Raw genomic sequence first — 22,718 nt, forward strand, 5'->3', positions numbered from 1 at the left:
AAGTGTTGCACTGGTGAGCTGTATGAATGCCCAGATCAACTAAATCAGAAACCCAAAGATTGTTTCGGGAGATATCTGGATAGCTGAAATCTGTCACCCTGCGCAAGTCATGGCAAATACAGTCCTGTACCTGCATATTTAATCTACTGTGAGTTCTCAGTAGAGCTCAGCAATATTGAGGATACTGTTAGTGCTTAATAAACACTAATCAGCTGCAGGTTTCATTACAAACAGTGTGATTAGACTGGTTTAATTAGATGAAGAGCAGCAGATGTTGATTAAAAATCACTATTCAGTACGGGAGAGTATCTGAATAGTAGTTAAGAATCTGTCACTGCCGATGTTTTTAGCGTGTGATTTGATTTTATCGTGATGAATATTGTGTATTGCGAAAAAAGTCTTTAAATATCGTGATATAGTATTTTTACCATATCGCCCAGCCCTAGTTCTCAGAGGACTGAATTTAGCAAAAGAACATTTTGTTTGCTCTATTTGCAACTGTTTAAATGTGTTTATTCTACAGAGACCACAGATCCAATTACACTGAATGACTGCTGTAAAGATGGCAAAGAGAAGGGCTTAGAATTCCAGGACTGCACGCAACTTCCTCTCATTTCAGAATCTACCACCTGCAGGTAAGAATACATGGAGAGTTTTTATCTCCAGTCTTTTCAAGTACATACTACTTGAATCATCATTTGAAAGGTGCTTAATGTATCATTGCTCTTACTTATACTACACAGACAGGGTAGATTGGTGCATTGTTCCTTATGTACTAGCTAGGGCTCTACCTGTTACATGGGAAGGTGATGACCAACATGTTTCCTCCAAGACACATAAAGCCCTTACATCTTTTTGAATTTCTGTTAACACAACATCATCACTGGACAGTTCAACACATTTGGACTAACTAATTGTTGGCCTGCATATTTTCTCTGCTATTGTCATGGCCAAAACTCCAAAATTGAGCTATTAATGAAGAACATTGTTGTATTGTTTACAGAAAATGAAATGAGGCTGTTAAAGAAAAGGTCTACAGTCACTCGTGGTGGAGGATTAAAGATGTTTTGAGGTTGTTTTGCTGCTTCTGGCACTGGATGCCTTGACAGTGTGCATGGCATCATGAAATTTGAAGACTACCAGAAAATTTTGGAGTGCAACATAGGGCACAGTGCCCACTGGATCTCTCTCAGAGGTCAGGGGTTTTCCAGCAGGACAATTACCCAATGCATAAACCTCATAAAGCTCCCAGAAATGGTTTAAGACAAAGTGCAATGAGTTGTAAAGTGGCTAATAATGAGTCCGGATCAGTTGGGAAAAGGCACCCTTAAAATCCGAGAGACCTGGAACAGTTCCCAAAAGATAATTGGTCTATAATTTCAGTAGAGAGAAGTAAGGAGGTCATGTATGGTTACAGAAAGCGATTGGTTGATTGATTTTTCTAATGGGTGTTCTGTCAAATATTAAGTTGAAGGTGCTTATAATGTGTCCAGTCAATTTCTGGAGTTGTGTGGAATGATCAGATTTATAATTTTTTTATCATATTTTTGTGTGTTGTTCAAATGCAAACAAAAGAAATGAACATGAATACCAAAGTATTTGTAGTTGCAACAATGTTCTGGGGGAAGTGATGCATTTTCTGAAAGAAGTGCAGGAGTACCACTATTTTAGCCATGACTGCATGTGTCACTCATGGCCAGCCAAATATACTTGATAATGCAAATAGCAGAATCCCTCTCTCCTCTAGCCAAAAGGGTGTCTGGGTGGTCATATGACCACAAGTGAACCACTTATTAGTCTTGTCCCTCAAGCACCCAGAAGGTTTTGGCAATGTGATGTGGCTGTTAGTTTGAAAAGATTAGTCTAAGTAGGATGTCTTAGACTTAGAGCTACTACACAGTGCCTAGCTAAACTCAGATGAAGGTGGAAGTATGATTAGAAAAACTTTAAAGGGGTTGGTAAATGTAATACATTGCTGTTGGTGAATTGGAAGTGTCTCAGATGGTTGCGTCAGCTTTGTTGAGAAAGCTACCACCGACCACTTGCCAGAAAGGCACTGTCAGTAATGATAACAATAGCGTAACAGTAGGAGGTGCGCCGCCATAGATTCTGTGCCATTCAAAACCATATGGGTTACTCCGTCTGGCCTTCCAAAGGCAAATGCATTTGTTTTGGCAGGACAGGCGATCCAGAATTTGTTCAAATTAGAGAGTGCGAGAAGGCATAGATGGTTTAGGGTTTTGGGGGTTGGAGGGGAGATGGGGAGCTTAGGCAAGGGGGTATTTCCAAATCCAGGAAATACCACTGAGGTGAAACTATAGTCAGACGGAGAAGAGAAGGGGAGGAATAACAGGAAATCTGCGGATTATTTCAGACACCAAAAAAAAAAAAAAGAAAAGAAGAAACACCCAAGAAAAGAGAGAGAAAGGAGAACGTCTGTGCCCTTAAAAGGCGCTGCAGCCGTGGATGATTGGAGAAGAGAGCGGAGTAAAATAGAGACGTTTCCTGTAAGGGGAATGAATTAAAGGGGATGGCTTAAGGGTGAGAGGGTGACTCTGCCTCTGTGCACTTACACAGCATGTGTGTCTTACTGTAAACACTGCCTCCTACAACTGCCCCAAAGTGCAGCTCAACCAGAGGAGACGTGAAGATGATGCATGGACCGAAAGTGCGCTTGCGAGACTGCCATCAGTAACTTTGCTCACTCTGAAACAGCAATCCTGTGGTTCTAATGGTCTCAGAGGAGGAGTGATGAAGTGAAGTGCAAGTTCGTAAGAAAATAAATACCCTGTCCTGTGCAATCCGAATGGCAGTGAATTTCCAGAAGTTTCTAATGAATGGGAAAAATGCGAGGCCCTGTTTTGATGTCTCCCGTTACACATAGAATATTTATGACAGAGCAACAGTCCAGTACATGTTGCAACATAAGTGTTGTCTTCTTAAATGCTCATTTGAAGATGGTTAGGAAGCATTTTTGTGTTGATTAACACTGTTAGTCATCCTGCACAACACTGAATTGTGTCAGTAATACCACCAATTGTATTTAGTTAATATTCTCTTTCTGTGTTTGTTCTAATAGGATAGCCCAGGAACAGTGCTGTGCTGCAGTACTGGAGGACAATAGCTGTACTAATGGTATTAATATGGCCAAAGACCAGGGAACCTGTGATGCCCTTCTGTCTGGGAGCACCTGCGAGACTAAAACTGCTAAGGTACTGTATGCATGGTGTGTGTGTTTGTGTATGTGTGTATATACGTGCACTTTTTGACACAGGTCCATATACATATGCTGCATTTATGTAACAAGTCACGTGAACGTATATTATCTTCTTTTCTCAGACTTAGTCCCTGGTGGTCAACTATAGCCCTGTTTAAGCTTTCATGTTTTGTAAGGGGAAAAACTGTCATTTCAATCATTTCTGTGAATATTTGTGATTTTATCTCAGTATAAAGCTGCAATATCTGCATTCTTTTATCAGGCTGATTTCTGTCTGTACCCAGAGCTCCTTTAGTAACAATACACTCTTAAAAATAAAGGCGCAACAAAGGCTGACACCATTGAGGAGTCATTTAAGTTTCTATAGAGAACAGATGCAAACGTGACGAACATTTAACCCTTTCAGTCCCACCCATAGTATTCGAACATTCAGCTTTTTTTCGTCAAGTCCATCCACTGGTTAGTATTCCCACAACATACAGAGCATCCCTAAAACACAGGTACAGAACTGCAGCTCTGCTCGTGCTGAAAGAAATGTGCTCTAGGCAGACCGTTACAGATAGCCAAAGGGTTAAATTGGCACAAAATCTACATCCTTTTTTAAACCTTTAAAAGGTTCTGCACTCTCATTTCTTTTACAACAATCGATCAAAGAACCCTTTGAAGCACCTTTATTTTTCAGAGCGTAGTCCTGTTTATAATAACCTCACGATAACACCAATAACAAAGCAAATAAAGATCTGACCATCTGCTGTGTTATTGTTTTTGAGTGTCACACCACTGATGAGTACATACAGTCTTGGCATGTCTTTATAGTAATTCTGGGGAAATTGAGGAAATTACTAGAATACTTTATCTTTTTATATTTAAAAGTGAACAGTCACATCCCTTACAAATGACATTACAGAACCTCTAATCTAGCCTGACTATTATAACAGACAGACAGACAGACGGAGAGAGTTTTTACTGCACTGTTTACAGTTAAAGAGACCAAAATTGTCAGTGATAAATGGAATGCGCCATGCTGCTGGTGGATTATTTTCACGAGCATAATGCCATCTTCAAACTCATGACCAACTTGTTATACAACAACAGTTCATACACGCCTGAGCGCATTTCAATGCTCAGCAGGTGTTTGTTTCATTTGAGCGCTCATAGAAAGTGCCAGCATGCTTTCAATAGCTGTCACAAGTCCAATAAACTCCTGTCAAGAGTAATCATTTTAGTGGCTGATTCATAATAAACATTAAGCAATTACTGGGTGTGTATTAATGGTGGTAATGGAAGAAAAGTGTTATCCTCTGAAAGAACTGTACACTAAATATGATCTTAGAGACAGCAATATTTTATTCCTTGGATCAGGCGGTTCCAGTTTTGTGTTTTTGGTGTATCTCCATCCTTGAGTGCTGAGTGATACCTTCATCTTTTCAGTAGTTGAAAATCTTATTCACAGTTGATATGAAAAGATTATTTGTATCGCTTCTGAGAGCAATAGTCCTCAAATCCAAATAGATACAGATGCTGATTTTAGCGCTCATGCTCTTCCAATTAGGCCCTGGTTTGTTTTCTCGGTTTATAATATTCAAAAATAGGATGTGTTTTTTAAGAGAATTAAAACAAATTAATTCCCATTTTTCATTCTGTTTAATTGTATTATTCATGTTCAAGTCATGTTTGAATTCTTTGATCTGCACTGGAGAACCAAGACTGATATAGCTAGCTACTATATCATATCATGTACTAGTAAATATACGATATTGTTCACACTGTAGTTTGGACCTCGTGGTTCAGTACAACCACGAAAAGCCCCTCTGTTTTTTTCTTTTCATTTATTTTGAAAAGGCAGTTCTGCAAGTTATAGTGTGGTGTAGTCCACCCTGACTTGGGTGGTACAGCCTGTAATGTGTAAATGTTAGCATGTTTGATGTGTTTTCGCACCTTTGCCCTGTAGCTGACGCACCATCCATGTCTGATCCACCATCCATTATTTTATGTGTTGAAATAAGATGGAAAAAAAGGCCGGAATGTTGGTGGTTTCAGTTAATTCACTTGCGAACAGAACAGTGAGGGAAAGTGAACAGTGAATAGAGGACGATGGAGAGGAGGTGGGAGGAGTGAAGAGACAACAAAACTACTGTTACCATAGCAATACTCATAAATCCACTACAATTCCCACAATAACATGCAAATCCTACCTTTACGTGCTCACGGCTTACAGCTAAAGAGTCCTGCCTCACAGTCTGCGTCACGTTTATCAGTCTTCGTCTACCATGTGGAAACCTGCATAGCTTAAAGCATACCATGTATTATGCATTGAACCGTGAGGTCCGTACAGTGAGGGTTCGGTACGAATACACATACCATTAGACCCCTATCACATACTAATGCGTAGGTTAATGTAGTTGTTAGAGTGAGAAACTGAAGTGAAGACTCATGTAGGCATATAGGCTTCAGGGTTAAAGGGTTTCAAATGTTTTAAGGAGAGCTGTATTTGTCTGTGTGTCATCTGCCACTGTATGCTCTCATTGAACTCAATGCATTCAATTAGTCACAAGAACCTTGCCTCGACTGGTACCCCCCCCCCCCCCCCCCCCCCCAGCAACCTCCTTTATCTTGTTCTATTAAAGATCACGAAGACACAAAAGCCTGTGTGAAGTCATCAGCAGCCTGTACTGTGCTTGTCTATACTTGTATGCTTGTCTGTCTGAATGATCCCACTGTAGTTCATCACTTGCCATGAATCCAGATGATTTATGATATCCCAAAGCATTTTAGCTAACAAAGCAACTCTTTGCCTTGGCAGAGTTCTCCAGTACAGTAAATCACGTACACTAAAACTCTGTCTGGCATTTAGAGTGCAAGTAAACTAACCTTTTTACACATCTACTCCTTGTAGCATTTGGGTAAAATAAGTGACTTGTCCAACAAAAGCCAATTTATGCTGTTGCATTGCACGTGTACTCTCCTAAATCTGGCTAGTGTGCTCCCAAAAGGGTGAAAATTCAGCTGTTCAGAATGATTGATGGAAATGTGAACGGTATGTTTTGAAACTAATGACATTATATCAAATGTTTTCTTTCCCCTTTTTTATGATAATAGGTCCTTTAAGACTTGTTATTCAGTACCAAGTTTTTTTTGCTAACTACTGTGAAACTAAAATGTAAGTTATGTTGAGGTGACAGTATAAGGGGGTTTTAAACAGAACCTGTTCTCTTCTTATGTGTGCTTGCTTTTGCTGTGCAGGTGTGTTGCGAGTGCTGTTTGCTTGGCAGGGCAGCTGAGGAGCAGGGCTTGTCCTGTGACTTTACTCTGTCTGTCAGCTATCAGTGTGGCCTGGTGTCCCGGGCCTGCTGTGTGGACAAATCACCAGAGAGTGATGGCAACTCCACACAAGGTTAGTGCACACTGTACAGTACATAAGCCGTGTATAGGCCACAGTTTGGCACATAGTTGTATACTCTAACCTATAGGTTCTTAACTATAGCTTATTTCGAGCAATGCCATTGGTGAACCATTTTTCATTCCATAAGGAACCAGTTTTGTAAAGATTTGTGTGTGACAAATGTTTAAAATGTTTAAAAATGTGGATGTAAAGGTTCTTTAGCAATTTAAAGATTTCACACTAACATCTCTTTTACAAAAATGGTTCTTTATGGAACCAAAAAACGGTTCTTGTAAGGTATCACTTAAAGAAACCTTTGTATCGCCTTTATTTTAAGTGAGAACACTGGTCCTGCAGTAGCACTGTCATGACGGTTTTGGCCAGTTCTCTGCTCCTAAAATTTCACAAAGAAAATTATTGCTAAGATCATCTTAACTGGTGGAGAGTGACTTGAGACCTTTCTGATTTGTTTGTATGGAAAAGCACAAAAGTGTTCAAGACAAAGGTACTCCAAGACTAAGACTAGGGAACACTGTCCTCCACTGACCTTTGGTAGACACAGCAATCTTAGATTGGGAAGTTGCGTCAGTAAGAACCTTGCTGCCCTCTAGTGGTCTCTCAGCAGCATGGACTGTGCTGAACAGTTTTTGTAAGACAGTTTGCCCGTAAAGAACGTTCAATCTCAGTATTTCACAGCAGACCTACCTCTCTTCATGTCTTTTATTATTATCTCGACTCCAGAGAGAAGCTCTAGTGGTGTGATTGCATCAAATCCAAGTGAAGAGTGCAAAGGTGAGTGCTAAAGCATCCTCTGCTTCATAGAGTGCTTAATATATTATAATTTAAAAAAAAAATATCTGAGTTGAAATATTGATGTGATGATAAATAGTGTGTGTGTGTGTGTGTGTGTGTGTGTGTGTGTGTGTGTGTGTCAGTTGGAACTGGGAACTGTGCTCAGCGTTGTGTGGGAAATAATACCTGTGGCTGCTTTGTTGGGTACAAGCTCAAACCAGATGGAAAAAACTGTGAAGGTAGGAAGGCTGAACTAAAATCTCACTGTCATGTGACAAACCTTCTGAAACACACACTTGATCTCTTTAATTTTCTCTCTCTTTTTAAAGACATTAATGAGTGTTTGCTGGGCTCTCATCACTGTCGTCCTGGTGAGCGCTGTATTAACACTCTGGGGTTGTACCGCTGCCAGAGGGAGGTCAGCTGTGGCACAGGCTATGAGCTCACTGACAGCAACAGCTGCAAAGGTCACACACACTATTACTCATTTATGATGATGTCATGTTATGCCTATATTCTGCACTTTTCGTGTATTTAATTATTTTCCTATTACAGTGTATGGAAGATATTATAATAGGAAGCAATATACATAGGCCTATATGTGTGATAGAGATTAATTTATATTAGTTACTGAATATTTATAGTAGATACTGAATAATAAATTGCAGTTACTGGAAAAATTATAATGGCTACTGAATCATTTATAGTGTATATAGTAATAATAGTACATTCTGAAATTATTCTGTATGTTAACACACACAAGGAATTTGTTTCTGGCTGTTAGTGTTTCTTGGACTATGCAGAGTATAGTAATTAGTAATTGTTTATAGTAAATTGTAGTAGATTCTGAGTAGTTTATTGAAAACATGGAATGATTTATATTACTGAATATTTAGATACATACTGAGAAAGTCATAGGAGTTACTATATACTTTTACTTTTTACTGTAGATACAATAGAATAATTTAAAGGAAATATGAAATCATTTGCAATAGATACTGAATTATTTAGTTGCTGAAGTCACAGTTATTACCAGTCACTACAAAAACATGTTGTAATTTGACATTAATTATTTTACTTTAATTCATTATAAGTGAACAACATTACATCAAAAGTGAAGATCTTGAGTATCGGGTCGATACTGATCCAATATTTCTTTAAAAATTACTAAGCCTTAAATGAGGCCTCTTCACTGTGCTTGACAGAAGCATCTAAAAGTAGGCTATCATGATCAAACTACTCAAACCCTAAACTACCCCACATGGCGAATACAAAGCTAACACCACATCACACAGTGTGAGAGTTTTGTTACAGGACAGTTTACAGGACTGAGGTACATTTCATTCTTTTTTTTTTTTTCAGGTGATTTTGTCTTTAAAGATTAATTTGCCTTAAGATGATACCTGAAAAACCTGCTGTATAAGATTCAAAAAAAATTTCTTCTTTTTCCTTTAGATATTGATGAGTGTGAGACAAACACGCATAACTGTCCTCAGGAGTTTGAGTGCCAGAACACACCAGGGTCTTTCCGCTGCCGTCCCAAAGCGCAGTGCCGTGCAGGATTCATACAGGATGCTCTGGGCAGCTGCATCGGTGATGACTAATGAATGTTTTATTATTAAGTCTACATATGATAATGACATATACTGAAGTCACGCTCAGAACAACAGTGACCAAGGCCTTACAATATTTCTGGAAGCATTTGTAGGCTAATCTCTAAATGCAAGAGCCAAACACCAAAAGTTAATTTTATATGCATTAAATTTTCATGGTAGGGATATGACAGTAGTATCAGATGCAATTAAGATATTACTTTTATGCATCTACCTAAAATGACCTATAATCATGTTTAGATGAAGTGCTATGAAGAGCTCATTGAACATTGTGGTTTTAAGATAATGGTAATCTCTTATGAATAGCAACAGTTTGATCTTTAAGGCTTTTAAAGAAGTTGCGCAATATATTGTGGAATAAGAAAGGATGATTTATAAACAATTAAATAAGATGTTTATTATTTATTTCTTTGTTATTAAATCTTTATTTCTTTCTTTTTTATGTTTGTCTCAGATATAAATGAATGTCTGAGTGTGACAGGGCCATGTCCACCTGGCCAGGTGTGTTTCAATACCGTTGGCTCATACACCTGCCAGAGAAACTCAGTCAACTGTGGTCGTGGCTACCACCTTAATGAGGAGGGCACACGCTGCGTGGGTATGACAAAATAAATAATATACCCAAGGTTTTTAAGCATTTTGTAATCATATTGCCCATTCAAAGCAACAGAAGTTGTGTTGTTCTTTTGTGTTTCTCAGATATTGATGAGTGTACAGGCCCGGATAATGCGTGTGCTGGTCATGGCTGCATTAACGTGGTGGGCTCCTACCGCTGTGAATGCAGAAGTGGCTTCAACTTCAACAGCATCACCAGGGTCTGTGAGGGTGAGAGCCCATACAGTTCACATTATGAGATGCATACATGGGACACGTTCCCCCTCCTCTTTTAGGACTCCCTATAGACACTTAAACACCTGCATAATGGGATCACATTCACTGCCTTGAAAAAAAGTATTTTGATCTGAAGGTACTTGTAAATAACCCATTTTGAGACTCACTCTGAAGAGAGCACAATATTGCCAAGATCCTGATAATTGACTTCTTTCTGCTAGGGCTTAGCTTTTAGCATTAGCGACGTTCAAGTTCATTACTACAGACTTGCACATCAGAGAACTGACACTTAACTTGGACTTGCATAAAGTGACTTGTGAACATCTCTGGCATGAAGTCATCTTCAAACTCCTCTCAGCTTCGGCTTGGAGATGTTTGTGACATGAGGGAGTTGAGATGAAAGATGAAACAGGGTGGCCTTGAAGGCTTCATAGACATTCAGTCTCAGAGTACTCTATAAATTCTTCAGACACCTGGAGGGCACTGTGTGGTGAGTTCTCTTTTCAAAAATACCTGACTGCTGACTTCAACTCAGCCCTTGTGTGTCTTTGAACACAGAAATAACCAAACTATGCAGGGTTTCAGCTCCTTCGGGGCCTCAGACTTTGCCGAATGTTTATCCTTTGCTTTATCTTTTTATTAAATCACCACTTACACTGTTTCTGTTTTGGGAATACAGATATTAATGAATGCAGACATTTTCCTGGTCGTCTGTGTGCACACAAGTGTGACAATGTTCTGGGCTCCTACATGTGCAGCTGCACCACAGGCTTCAAGCTGGCCAGTGATGGAAGGAACTGTGATGGTAAGGGAAGATTTAACCCTGTTTCTGGAGATGCTCCCAGCTGAGTTTCATTTCAGCGGTTCTCTAAAAGACATCTGACTCTAATATTCACATCAGATCCTGCTTAGATGTATCAGCTGCAGTTGGTTGGACATTGGACCTGAACATTGAACTGAACTTGTAGCAGACTACTTGACCAGAAGCTAAGCTGGACCGAACATTGAGGACCAAAAGTAATGCTGTTTTCTCCCTCTGTCTTCCATACAGACCTTAATGAGTGTGACAGCAACCCCTGCAGTCAAGAGTGTGCCAATGTTTACGGCTCCTACCAGTGTTACTGTCGCAGAGGCTACCAACTGAGTGATGTGGATGGAATTACATGTGAAGGTATGGTTAAGAGGTTCAAAGTTATTTTTAATGTATGCCTGTTTATGTACAGTAAATCCATTGCCATGTGAACTTATGAATTGAACTGCCATGTTTTGTTCATGCTCAGACATTGACGAGTGTGCTCTGCCCACTGGAGGACATATATGTTCTTACCGATGCCACAACACACCAGGCAGCTTCCACTGCACGTGTCCCGCTAAAGGCTACACCCTTGCTTCTAATGGACGCAGCTGCCAGGGTAAAGAACCCATACTCACTACAGAAACTATATAGCCCAGGGCTGTATCTTCAGGTTGGTAGAGCGCCAGGACCAGGATTGAACAGCCCTGGTTACAGCCTGTTAGAATGTCATAACAGCTGGCAGTCAGAGATAAATAAGCATATTTTTTCTATAATACATTTTTATGTTTTGTAACATGCCTATTCTCTCTGACTTGCCTATGGTGTATGTTATATCAAACAGTGTTCATTCACAGCATAACAGAATTACTTATTTTGGACTACAGAATTAATCTGACCCCAAGGTAATCCATATCTGCAAAAATGTAAATGTGCGTTTCATCATAGACAAAGAGCAGTAATTGTCAGTGCTTATCTCAGACTGATCAGTTCATGTGCCTTTAATGGTCAGTTAATGGTCAGACCTGTACAATCTCATATCAATCAAGACACTTATTTCTAAGTAAAAAGTTAGTATTGTTTGTTTGACCTCTTTGTATTTCTCATGAACAGATATAGATGAATGCGTAACAGGAACACACACTTGCTCAGAGTCCGAGAGCTGCTTCAATGTCCAGGGAGGATTCAGATGCCTGAACTTTGATTGTCCGCCCAACTACAGGCGCTCTGGTGAAACGTAAGTGTGATGGAATCACTGCAAAACATATTTGATGTGGCATCCAATGACTGCAGATATGTTTGGAAAGAATGAAGAATGAGAGATACTTTATATTTGAGGTCTGAAAGTAGTGCACATGCAATGGCAGAATAATTATACTGAATACTAATGATATTTACCCCAGAATGATTATATAATGAACTGAAAGAAATGAGTAAAAGGATACTGGAAGTTTTCTCTGACACTTTAAGACACGTTAAATAAATCTTCCAGTCTGAGAATGCAAAGCAATGCATGATACAAATGCATACAAATAATAATTAATGATGACTTGCTTGCAAGACATGTTATGCCACACCCCTTAGCATGTTTTTGTGTACAATGACAGTTTTTCTAAAACTTGCTACTAAAATCTTCTTACAGTAATGCTATATATCGCAATATATTTAATCATAACCCCTCCATCGTGATAGTTAAAGGTACACACATTTGTCACTGTACTATGTACAGTCCTCCACATTTTTTCCATTTGTGGAAATGAACACAGAGCAGTGGGCAGCCAGCTCCAGCGCCTGGGGAGCAGAAAGGGTAAAGGGCCTTGCATCTGTTCCAACCACCTCTCTCAACCTGCTGAAACCTCATTCAGATATGAATACAATTGTTGTGGTTTAGATAACAAAATGGATATTAAAAACTTACTAGACAACACCCTCCCACAGAGAATCTGACTGGAGTAATAGTATTAGTAATAGTAATAGTAATTCGTTTTGGTTCTGTTCCTGCATCACGTGCTTCGACACACCAGTTGTTGTCTAAAATGACTTCCCATGGTATTCATCTGCACTGTAAACTTGTCTTTTTTAGGTTACAGTTTACAGTTATACTGTGAAACCTTAATGAACACCTCAAAACAATTTAACAGGGTTGAAAGAAGTGTGTAGGAATGTATTTACCTAAAGAAGTTGTGTAACTATTTGTTAGCAAAAAATGGTTTATTAGCCTCAAACCTCCAGTGCACTAATAAAGAAGCAGCATTTGGACACCCCACATGTCTTGGTTGTAAACTACTTCTGCAGTAAGTTGAAAATTGTGCAAATATGATTTTTCACTAAGCATTCCTTAAATTCTGGAAGTGTGACATGGAAGCTTGTACTTAACTCCAGTATTCCTCAACTACTGTAGTTAGGAATGCACCACTATGCAAACATAGAACCAAAATACATCCCATATATTATATTGTGTCCTTTCTAAACAGATAGAATTTTAAAATGACTAACACAGTCTAAATGAATGCACATATAGATTATTTTGCACTTCAGTTTCACATTAGGTTGAGTCGTATTTCTGTCAATGTTCTGCTCAGATTGTATTAAACCTGATACAGAATGGCATGTGAAGCATAGATAGGTCAGTTAAGACCACCACCTCAAAACGATGACTACCAGGCAGGATACTCCAAGTCACTGTGTATGCCACTTCCCTCACCCCCTCTCCTTCACCGCATGTCAAGCACTGCCTCGCCCTAACTCTTCCATCTCTCCACCCCCCCCACCCCCCTCTCTCTCCATCTCTCTTTGCAGTCGCTGTGAACGCTTGCCTTGCAATCAGAGTAGTGAGTGCCTGGCCTTGCCTGTGAGAATAACCTACTACCACCTCACTTTTCCCACCAACATACCTGTACCCACCAACATCTTCCGCATGGGCCCCTCCAATACTATGCACGGCGACAACCTCCAGGTGGCCATAGTGGACGGAAACGAAGCAGGCTACTTTGGCACACAGAGGGTAGAGGGTGGAGGCGTGATGGTGGTTCAGAAAGCCATTGCAGTGCCTCAGGACCTTGAGATCTCGCTGGAGATGAAACTGTGGCGCTATGGAAGTCTGAGCACCTACCTGTCCAAAATACGAGTGTTTGTAACACAAGAAGACCTTAGCAATTCGATCACTGAGTGAAAGGGTTATTACACTTTAGAATTTTTTTTTATTATTCATTTGGATTGTTGGAAAGGAAAGGAGTGTACAAATTGGTTACTGTAGCTGATTTGTGTTTAAGCGTGTTACATTCACCGGTAGATTTATTAATAATCAGGAACTTCTGAGCTGTATAGTGTCGCAAGTATGTGTCAGTTTTGATTTAACCAAAGTAGTGAGAGACATGATTTAACCAGAATATAAAATATTGGAGGTTTTCATGGTTTCCTCATATAGATGCTGTGTTGTAATGGATATATTGCAGTTTAATGTTTGTAGGTTTATCACTGCAGTTTACAGTAAGTACACAGAACACTTTTAGATTTAAATTTTTAGGTTTTCATGGCATTCCTGAGAAGAGCTTGTAGTGCTTGCCTTCTTTTGTTGTATGTGTTGTGTGTCCTGTGTTTGTCATTCCTTGTTTTTAATAAAATGTATTTCTTTTAGCTACTTTCATCTTTAACAAACATGACATTACAGGCATTAAAACGTTTCCTACAACATTACTACCATTCACATTAATTCTTAATAAGGCCATGAAGGTATACCTCAGTATTTTTCCCCAAAACACCTTAGATTTTAGGCATAACACTGTACATTGTAATTATCACTGACATTTCCTTGGCGTAGTTCAGGACTAGGTTTAATCCCTGTACATAAAATCATTCTTGAGCCACTAGATGGAGCTTTAGGGAAAAGTAAGTTGTCCAATGTTGTCTATTAATATGGAAATACTGGGTGGTTTAAAGAAATAAAGGGTGCATTAAATAACAAGCATATGAACTTTTTCAACAGGACAAATCACAATAAGGTGCACTCTTTTCTTATTGGATTGAATTGAATCGATTCAGTTATAGTGATCAGTCATCCAAGATAATGAAGCAGAAAAGGCCTGTCTGAGTTGATGAAGTACTCGAAAGAACTCGGTTTTGTGAAAAGAGCGGAGACTGAGGTTTTTTTTTAAAGCCATAAATCAAATCAGCACTCAGGTTCGTCGGGGTGTAGGCCGATCACACCGCAAGAGGTGCTCTTTTCCTCACTGTCAGCCAGGGGCATGTCCTTAAAATACAGTTTTTAAAAGCATGGCTGTGCTCCTCTTTTTTTTCCCCTGCTTACTTTCTGACAGTGAGTTATAGGCCTCTGGGTTCTGGACGGTGGTCTGCACCAATTTGTGGCTCAGCAGCATCACCACTGCGCACCAAGAATGAAGGCCCGCAGAGTTTGTGTTGGGGCTTTATCAACACGCTGACTATAAATAATAATTACCAGGAGGAGAAGAAAAAAAAAAGAACTCGTGCTTGACCATAAGGACTCCTGTCCAAATTTTGTTTTTTTTTTGTTCTTCGTCTTCTTCTGTGCGTGGTGATGGAGAGTTTGTGCTTTTGGCCATGTGACTGCACTTCAAGATGGCTTTGATGCCCTTTGTGCAGCGTCACAAGCAGCAATCAACTCCCCCCACACTCAACCTGCCTTTGATGTTCGTGTTTGATGTCAGCTTTGAAGTTATTAGACGTTCTCTTTAAAGCAGCAGTTCATTTCTAGGTTTTATATCCTCATGAATCCAGCTAGTGGTCTGCTGTGACGTGACGCAACACCCCCCCTCGCCCCCATTGCACCCTCCCCCTACCATTGCACCCTCCCCCTAGAAGAACCCACTGGACTCTCCTGTGCGTGCCGTGCACGAGGCGCGCTATTATAAGTGAGGAGAACATCTTGTGGTTTTGGCTCTGCTCTAAGCAAAATGTGGACCCGCCCGCTAATTGCTAATTACAAGTCCATGCCCAGTGGTGGCTTGACTTTTCTGTCAGGGGCTTCTCCCCTCTCAGCATGAAAGAAGGCCCGTAACCCAATCCAGGCCTTGGGGTTTAGCTGCAGCTCCTGCAGCCCGATGAAAGAAAGCAGCAATGGAAGGAAGGATAACTAATCACGGTGGCTCTGAGAGATCGCAGTCCTCACACCATTGAAACACTATGCTTTTTCTTATGTGCGTAATGTTCCAAATGGCCATTCACTTATGTGTTACTGTTGTTTGCAAATGGAGCGAAATTGAACAGTGCTGTTGAACGGTAGTTGGTAAAGAATTCTTGTAACACTCTGTAAATGTCGGAAAGTGGATCAGCAGTAATCGCATCAGGGTGGCTCATCCAGCACTCCTCAAGTATCTGGACGGCATCGGCTCAGATTCTTGCTACGCATCCTACCGTGTTTGATTGAAAGGGATTGAAATGGATTAAGCAGGTGCATCACTGGAAATGGTTGGGACAATGTCCATAGAAGTAGTGAAAAAAGAAGTGACTAGATAAATCAGTCGTGTTGCTCTCAGATGCTTGACAGACTGTTATGATTGGGAGGACTCTTACTCCGCAGACACCCGCCGTCGAGGCGACACAGCCCTTTTCGCTTACATCGTCCCAGCTTTCTACTACCAGCTTGCCTCCGATTGTCCTGAGACACAAACAAAGTCTTAAATAAGCCCCACTGCACAGGCCTGCAAAGACAGGGGAGTTGTCTAGTCAAGCTCTCCAAGGGTATAAAACTCCCTCGGCCCATAAATCCTACACATGAGATTATTGGATATGAATGCTGGGACCGCTCCACAAAACCAAATATTTTCTTGAACAGGCTTTAGATCAGTGTCAGAGCTTCACCCTGACAGGCAAAATGCATCGAAACTATGAGTGGCTAATAGGAAACTTGACCACCAAAGTCTCTTTCCTGGTGTGATTTTTGGCCTCTCGTTTGATTCTATTCTGATTCCTGCCCCCAAAACATGATTGCCTAACTCGCAGGTCCCATTTTAAGAATGCCCACTATTTGTGCAGATAATATTTATGTAGTGGACATTTCACTCGCCTGCTGGGCATTGGGTTCTGTGGTGAGTTGCACTGGAAGGCTCCCCGTTGTTGTGTGCCCCCAGTTTTGAAAGGCTTTCTTTTTTTTTTCATTCAGTCATCGGCTGCAATCAAGACAATCACATTCTTGCGTTGTAGCTCGTAACCAAGATTGATAATGACAGAGCAAGAATCTGTGTTGGATCAGCATTTGTCCAGTGCAATGCTTTGTAAAGGCACGCTCTTTCCCACACTTCTTTCAGCAGAGCACGGGTCGATCGCTCCGATACCATCCGCTGTATAAAGTCCTGCCAGCCCAACGACATCACGTGTGTGCTAGACCCAGTTCACTCCGTCTCACACACCGTCATCTCCCTACCCACCTTTAGGGAGTTCATCAAACCAGAGGGTATGGTATGAGTTCTACCATAAATGAATCTGGAGTTCAGCAAAAGTGGGATGCTTCAATGGTCTTTGGTTAAAAGGGACCAATTATATGTAACTATTCTGCCGCTTGGCATCAGCAACCGGAGTCTGAGAGAGCACAATTGACACAATTGGCTCTCTCAGGGCTTCCTCCCCACATCACTCCTAGTGTGATGTTGGCCAGAACAGGCATCTGTTAGCTGTTGTACCAAAGCTGGGGGCATGTGCTTTCCTCTGTGAGCGATGGCTACCTACTAAAACGTGACCCACTTTTGCTTAGTTTATCCTATGTCTTGATATGATAAAATATTGGCCAGATTTTACATTTCTATGTAAATGTAAAGCGAAATAAAATATATTGCTATTGCTAAAATGCAATGTAAAGGTTCTGATTCTAAATATGCCAAATTCAAGGAATTTATTTTTGTATGCCTTTTCTTCTTATTCCTCTCCACAGAAATAGTGTTTCTGAGATCTGTAACCCCATCCCATTATCCACATATGGACTCCCCAGAAATCATCTATGACATTCAGGAGGGAAACGTCCAGAACTCCTTTGACATCATTAAGCGTGTTGAGCATGGCACGATTGTGGGTAAGTGGCACTTTGGCATCTGCTTAACAATGCCTAGGGAACACAAACTGAATCCTGGGGCCCCATTCTCTGGAAATTGAATTTGCCTCAAGTGGTTTTCCGACCTAATTTTGCATTACGAAAGATTCTCCTGCCTGTTTTTTTTTTTTTTTTTTTTTTTTTACAAACCAGTTGCATATGTGTCTTTGTGTGGGAGAGACGAAAGACAAGACTGGAAGGCTTGGAAACTGCATGTAGATGCTTATTCCACTTAGGTGTTTGTGACACCACTCTTCCAGTGTTGGTTCAGTTGATGATAGCCTTTAAGAGCCTCTTGCATCTTTTGTGGTTGTCTCAACCTTTACATGGCCCTTCTGGAGGAAAGCTGTTCGTGTTCTGTTCATCCTTTTAGATGAATGAGCCATTTTTTTTTTTTAAGTATAAGGACTTATTTCTTTCTCTCTTGTGGCAGAATTGACTTCACTTGACTCTGCGTCTGCTTGCTTTGTTTATTCAGGACTGTTTGGAAAGATCAGAGAAAGGTTTTCAGTGACCAAAAGGTTATTGTTGTTATGTCTTCGTACAAGAGGAATTGGAAGGACTAACAGTACTAAGCGTATTGAGGTGAATGTGGTTGAGACCGACAAGAAAAGGCCAGAAGACATGGAGGACACTTGAGCTTGTTGCATATGAATCACTGTTTGTTTTGGAAAATTGTGTAAATTCAGAGAGAACCCTTATACATATGCATTGCAAGATGTGATAAAGAGGTGATGGGACTCAATATTTCTGTGCCTCTGTGTAATGGTAACTCCACATGAGCTTTGCCTTAAGTTTTCATTCAGATATGAGAGACCGCAGGGCACCACATTTCTTCACCATAGGCCTGAGATCTGGCTAGTCCTCCATGTCATTACTGGTTTGAACATGCCCTTGCTGATTTCGCCTCATGATTTGGGAACACGCATGTTATTCAAGAGGCCTCTTAGAGCACAAGGGGGAGTGAATTGTTTAAAAGGAATTGACATTTTGCTAACCTAGCCTCAGTGAGCTACTCAGCTAGCTAAACAAACTAATACAAACTTGGAGTGAGGGAAAAAATTGGGGAGAAAATGAGGGAAAATCGGATAACATTTATTTAAAAAACAAAAAAGAATAAAAAAGGGTTCCACCATCATCATAAAGTTTTTAAAATTATTAATTAAAATTTTAATATTAGTTTGTATTGCTGAGGCTTTTCAGGTTTAAAAAAGACATGGCAGTGAAAATGGCTAGCACAAGTTGACTGGGGTATACAGATGTTGAAATGGATAGGCCATGCAGCTAATATAACTATACGGCTCTCATTAAATAAAGCAGTTTCGACATTAGTCAATAACCAGTGGTTAATTTATACTGTGTTTTTATTTGACAAAGCAGTTTTTGCTAGTACAGGAGCAACTTTCACATTTTGTCGTGCTTTGTGTTTTATCAAACGATGTACTGAAGTGGGCACAAACATTCTCATAACCTGGTGTTAAAAACCAAACCATCACCACACAAAGTAGTGCAGACAGCAGGCAGACATGGTTCTGTAGAATATTAACATCATGCCATGATATATATGTGTGTGTGTGTGTGTGTGTGTGTGTGTGTGTGTGTGTGTGTGTGTGTGTGTGTGTGTGTGTGTGTGTGTGTGTTCATGAAACATCCGCACTGATGATTCATGCAGTTGCTCATCGTTACATATTGTTCCCTCCAGTCATTGTGTCTGGCTTGGCACTAGAGCTGTAAAACTGGGTACCACATGAAAGCCCTCTGTGACTTTACTGCAAAAAACTACTCGTTAGAAGACGACGACTCTTCCAGAACCATTTCCCCCATACAGAGTCCCGCTACTTATGCAGAGCGAGCTGTGTCCCTTTGTCACAGTGAGGCGTTGGACCTGCAGTGGCCAAGGCATAGACAGAGGCATCAAGGAGTCAGACATTGCCCAGTTCTAAAACAACTGAGAGGGATAAGTCATGAGAAAGCATCTGGGATACATTTTGAAGGCCTGCACAGAAAGTCTTCCATCCCATGTCTCTTGGGTATTTGAGGAGACTTAGGACTTAATCTCATTTATGAGTCGTGTCACTATAAAGACTATGCTTGTTCGTACTCAGATGTGAATGGTCTGCTTGGCTAATGTGGAAAGAAGAATGTAGAATGTTTCCAAAATGTCAGACAAAAAGATTGCATGAAATAATTTTTCACTGACATGACAATTAGTCACTGTAATTCTTTCACAATATTACTAGAATTTTATTAAATGTTTTTTCTTTTTTTACTAAGAAGAGTTAGCTTCGTGTTTTTTAATGTAAGACGGTATTCTTAATTGGCCTCAAGAGTTGGTGGGCCACGCCACAGGACAGTTACGTGTGTGTCTGGACAAAATTATTCAAGTCTGACAGCTGTGATAATTAAACATTGAGTTACACTGTAAAAACTTGGCAGACGATGTTATAATGTTCCTGAGGTTTTAAGAAATAAAGTGCAAATACTTTGTTACCTTACCAGACGACTTTTTACTTCTACTCCTTACATTTTCACTCAATTATCTGTACTTTTTACTCCTTACATTTAAAAATAGCCTCCTTATTGCTATTTCATTTGTATTTGTTTTCATTTCAGCTTGTCAAGCGTAGTACATTTTAATATAATTTTAATATAACATTATAGTCATTATGGGTTTTGGAAAAATGTTTTTTGGGGAAGTGGGGTAGTGCACTGTAGGCCCCTGTGGCACAGCCTATGCTTTTGGCCTTTGATTTCTTTACATTACACACAGTGTAGTATTTTTTATGGGGCCCACACTCTCTAGCAGCACCTCTACTCATGGCCTACTTAGCCCCTTTTATGGGCATAGATTAATTTAGTATAGATTATTTATCATTCACAAATCAAAGGCAGATGTACTTGAATAATTTAATAATACTGAATAATACTGTATTGCTTTAGAAGATTTAAAGTTTCAGCTTTTTATTCCAAAACAAACATTTTACATTTTCAACTTGGCTTTCAAAGCATAACGTATATGTTTTATAACACAGCAGAACACATTTGTTAAGCATGCTGATTAGTTATTTTTAGTAAAACATCCAACCCGCTTCATATAACGTCAAATTAAACTATCCACCAGTAGACTAACACACCACCGAACCGATGACTTCTTATTTGTTAAAAGGTTTCATATACTTTTATTCTATATTACTTTTTAAACCCCTGAGAGGAGGAGATGGTTTATTTAAGGATTTCTGGAAATTCTTAATAGTAGAAAATGTTTTATACAGAATATAAATAAAATATAAAAATAACTCATGAAATAACTTTGTTATTAATATAAAATTATGCAATTACATAAGAAGTACGGCAAAATGAAAATAACAGTTCTACTTTAAAGGGTTAATATGAGTAGCTGGAACATTATCCACTGTTCACAGCATTTATTTGAAAGGCCCTCATATAGGAATTCATGTAATGGGAATTCTTGCTCACAACTGAATGTGGCTGAGAGGCATTCTGCTTCTTTGTTTGTTTGGGTTTCCCCCATGCTGAGCTGCACACATAGAGAGAGAGAAAGCATCAGTTTTCCTCTCGCATCCATCACTGTCCATGGCAAGGTTTCTCATGGCACTCACATCTGAGTGAAAACACTGGCAGCGTGAATCGTCAGAGCAAACATAGCAGCCTTGGTGAAGTACCAGGATTAAAGTCAGCTTTCAGTTGAGGAGCCGGTTTATGAACCTTACGGCCTTTAACAGACAAGCTAATCCACGTTCATGGCCTTGCATAGAGATGAAAGAAGCAGTAGAAGCAGGTTTTTGTTGTTTTGTTGTTTCCATGTATACCATATGTACTATTTGTATGCATCACCACATACACCTTTCCTTTTGTTGAATGAAGGTATTTGTGTGGTCCAGATACTAGATACTCTTGCTGAACAGTGCCCCCTCTGATTCTACCTAGGAAAATGCAGGCTCTTGAGGTACTGGCTGTTGCATCAGACCTACTTCAAATAGGCAAAGAGATGGCGCTCATATCACATTTTGGTGGCCAGAATGAAGCTTTGGCTGAATCCCCCCAGTGACATAACCCCAGCAAAAATGCAGGCCTGAAGAAAACTAAGCTGTGGTGATTCCCCTCACTGCCATGAGGAGAATTTGCCGACTTCCGAAAGCGCAATTGTTGGGAAAATTAAAGCAGTGGCATCTTTGCTTGAGCGATTTCCAACTTGGCCACATCGCAGCCTGGATTCAGTTTAGAAAACCAAGATAAAAAAAGACCGTCCAACCACTTGAAACATCTGGTAGGGATATGCACCTGTGGTCTGAACAGACTCCAAATAATGAAATAATTTGCTATGATTCAGTTGGCATTATAGTGGAAAATGAATGAAGAGACGGTTTGTCTGTGTTCAGGTATGTGTTGTTGGCAGTGGCTACTGTCCTTCACACACACCAGAGGAATTTTAGCTAGGCGTGTCAGACCTTTTGAGTTTTTGGGTGGTGTGTGTGTGTGTGTGTGTGTGTGTGTGTGTGTGTGTGTGTGTGTGTGTGTGTGTGTGTGTGTGTGTGTGTGTGTGTGTGTGTGTGTGTGTGGAGGGGGTATTTCCTTGTATTTGCTACTGCCTTTGGATTTTCAGAATGAATTACATGAACTATAACAACACTTAAAGCATGACAGGAAAAACTATTATTATTTTTTTTGAAGCATTGAGCCTCATTTTAACTCATTTTCAAAATCAAATGACATCTATTTAAATGTAGCATATGTTTAATATGCTATTTGAAAAAATACTTTTGCTGTCACTACAGCTTCAGGTTAGATTAGTCCTGCTTGCACTTGTCATGTGTTCCATAATAATGTCTGGATTCAATACAGTTTCAGTGTCAGACTGAAGGGAGTAAAACTGATTTGTTGCTTACAGCATACATGAAGAAGACTTGACTTATGACAGTAAAGCCTGCCGTGTCATATCTCTGTGGTTTTTTGATTGAGTGGAGGATTGACTTCTACTGGAAATGTGCTCCTCTTTTGCTAAAATGGGA

The 22,718-nt window shown here is 40.0% G+C and overlaps 1 protein-coding gene across 3 annotated transcripts in view; it reads left to right on the plus strand.

Moving 5' to 3' along the window:
* The window catches only part of fbln1 (fibulin 1), a 37,392-nt gene that overhangs the window by 5,554 nt on the left and 9,120 nt on the right, over positions 1-22,718 (plus strand). Inside the window, exons 2-16 of one of the 3 annotated variants that reach the window (XM_072672250.1) lie at positions 524-635; positions 3,080-3,212; positions 6,461-6,611; positions 7,341-7,391; positions 7,535-7,630; positions 7,721-7,858; positions 8,847-8,984; positions 9,459-9,602; positions 9,704-9,829; positions 10,515-10,640; positions 10,887-11,006; positions 11,116-11,247; positions 11,742-11,865; positions 16,916-17,058; positions 17,533-17,670. In XM_072672250.1, coding sequence (XP_072528351.1) covers positions 524-635; positions 3,080-3,212; positions 6,461-6,611; positions 7,341-7,391; positions 7,535-7,630; positions 7,721-7,858; positions 8,847-8,984; positions 9,459-9,602; positions 9,704-9,829; positions 10,515-10,640; positions 10,887-11,006; positions 11,116-11,247; positions 11,742-11,865; positions 16,916-17,058; positions 17,533-17,670 — 1,872 coding nt within the window. Of the gene's footprint in view, positions 1-523; positions 636-3,079; positions 3,213-6,460; positions 6,612-7,340; positions 7,392-7,534; positions 7,631-7,720; positions 7,859-8,846; positions 8,985-9,458; positions 9,603-9,703; positions 9,830-10,514; positions 10,641-10,886; positions 11,007-11,115; positions 11,248-11,741; positions 11,866-13,427; positions 14,265-16,912; positions 17,059-17,532; positions 17,671-22,718 lie in introns of those variants that run through there. The other 2 variants (XM_072672249.1, XM_072672251.1) reach the window with 2 other exon arrangements.

This window comes from Salminus brasiliensis, chromosome 2 (genome assembly GCF_030463535.1).
Source record: "Salminus brasiliensis chromosome 2, fSalBra1.hap2, whole genome shotgun sequence".
Classification (NCBI taxonomy): Eukaryota; Metazoa; Chordata; class Actinopteri; order Characiformes; family Bryconidae; genus Salminus; species Salminus brasiliensis.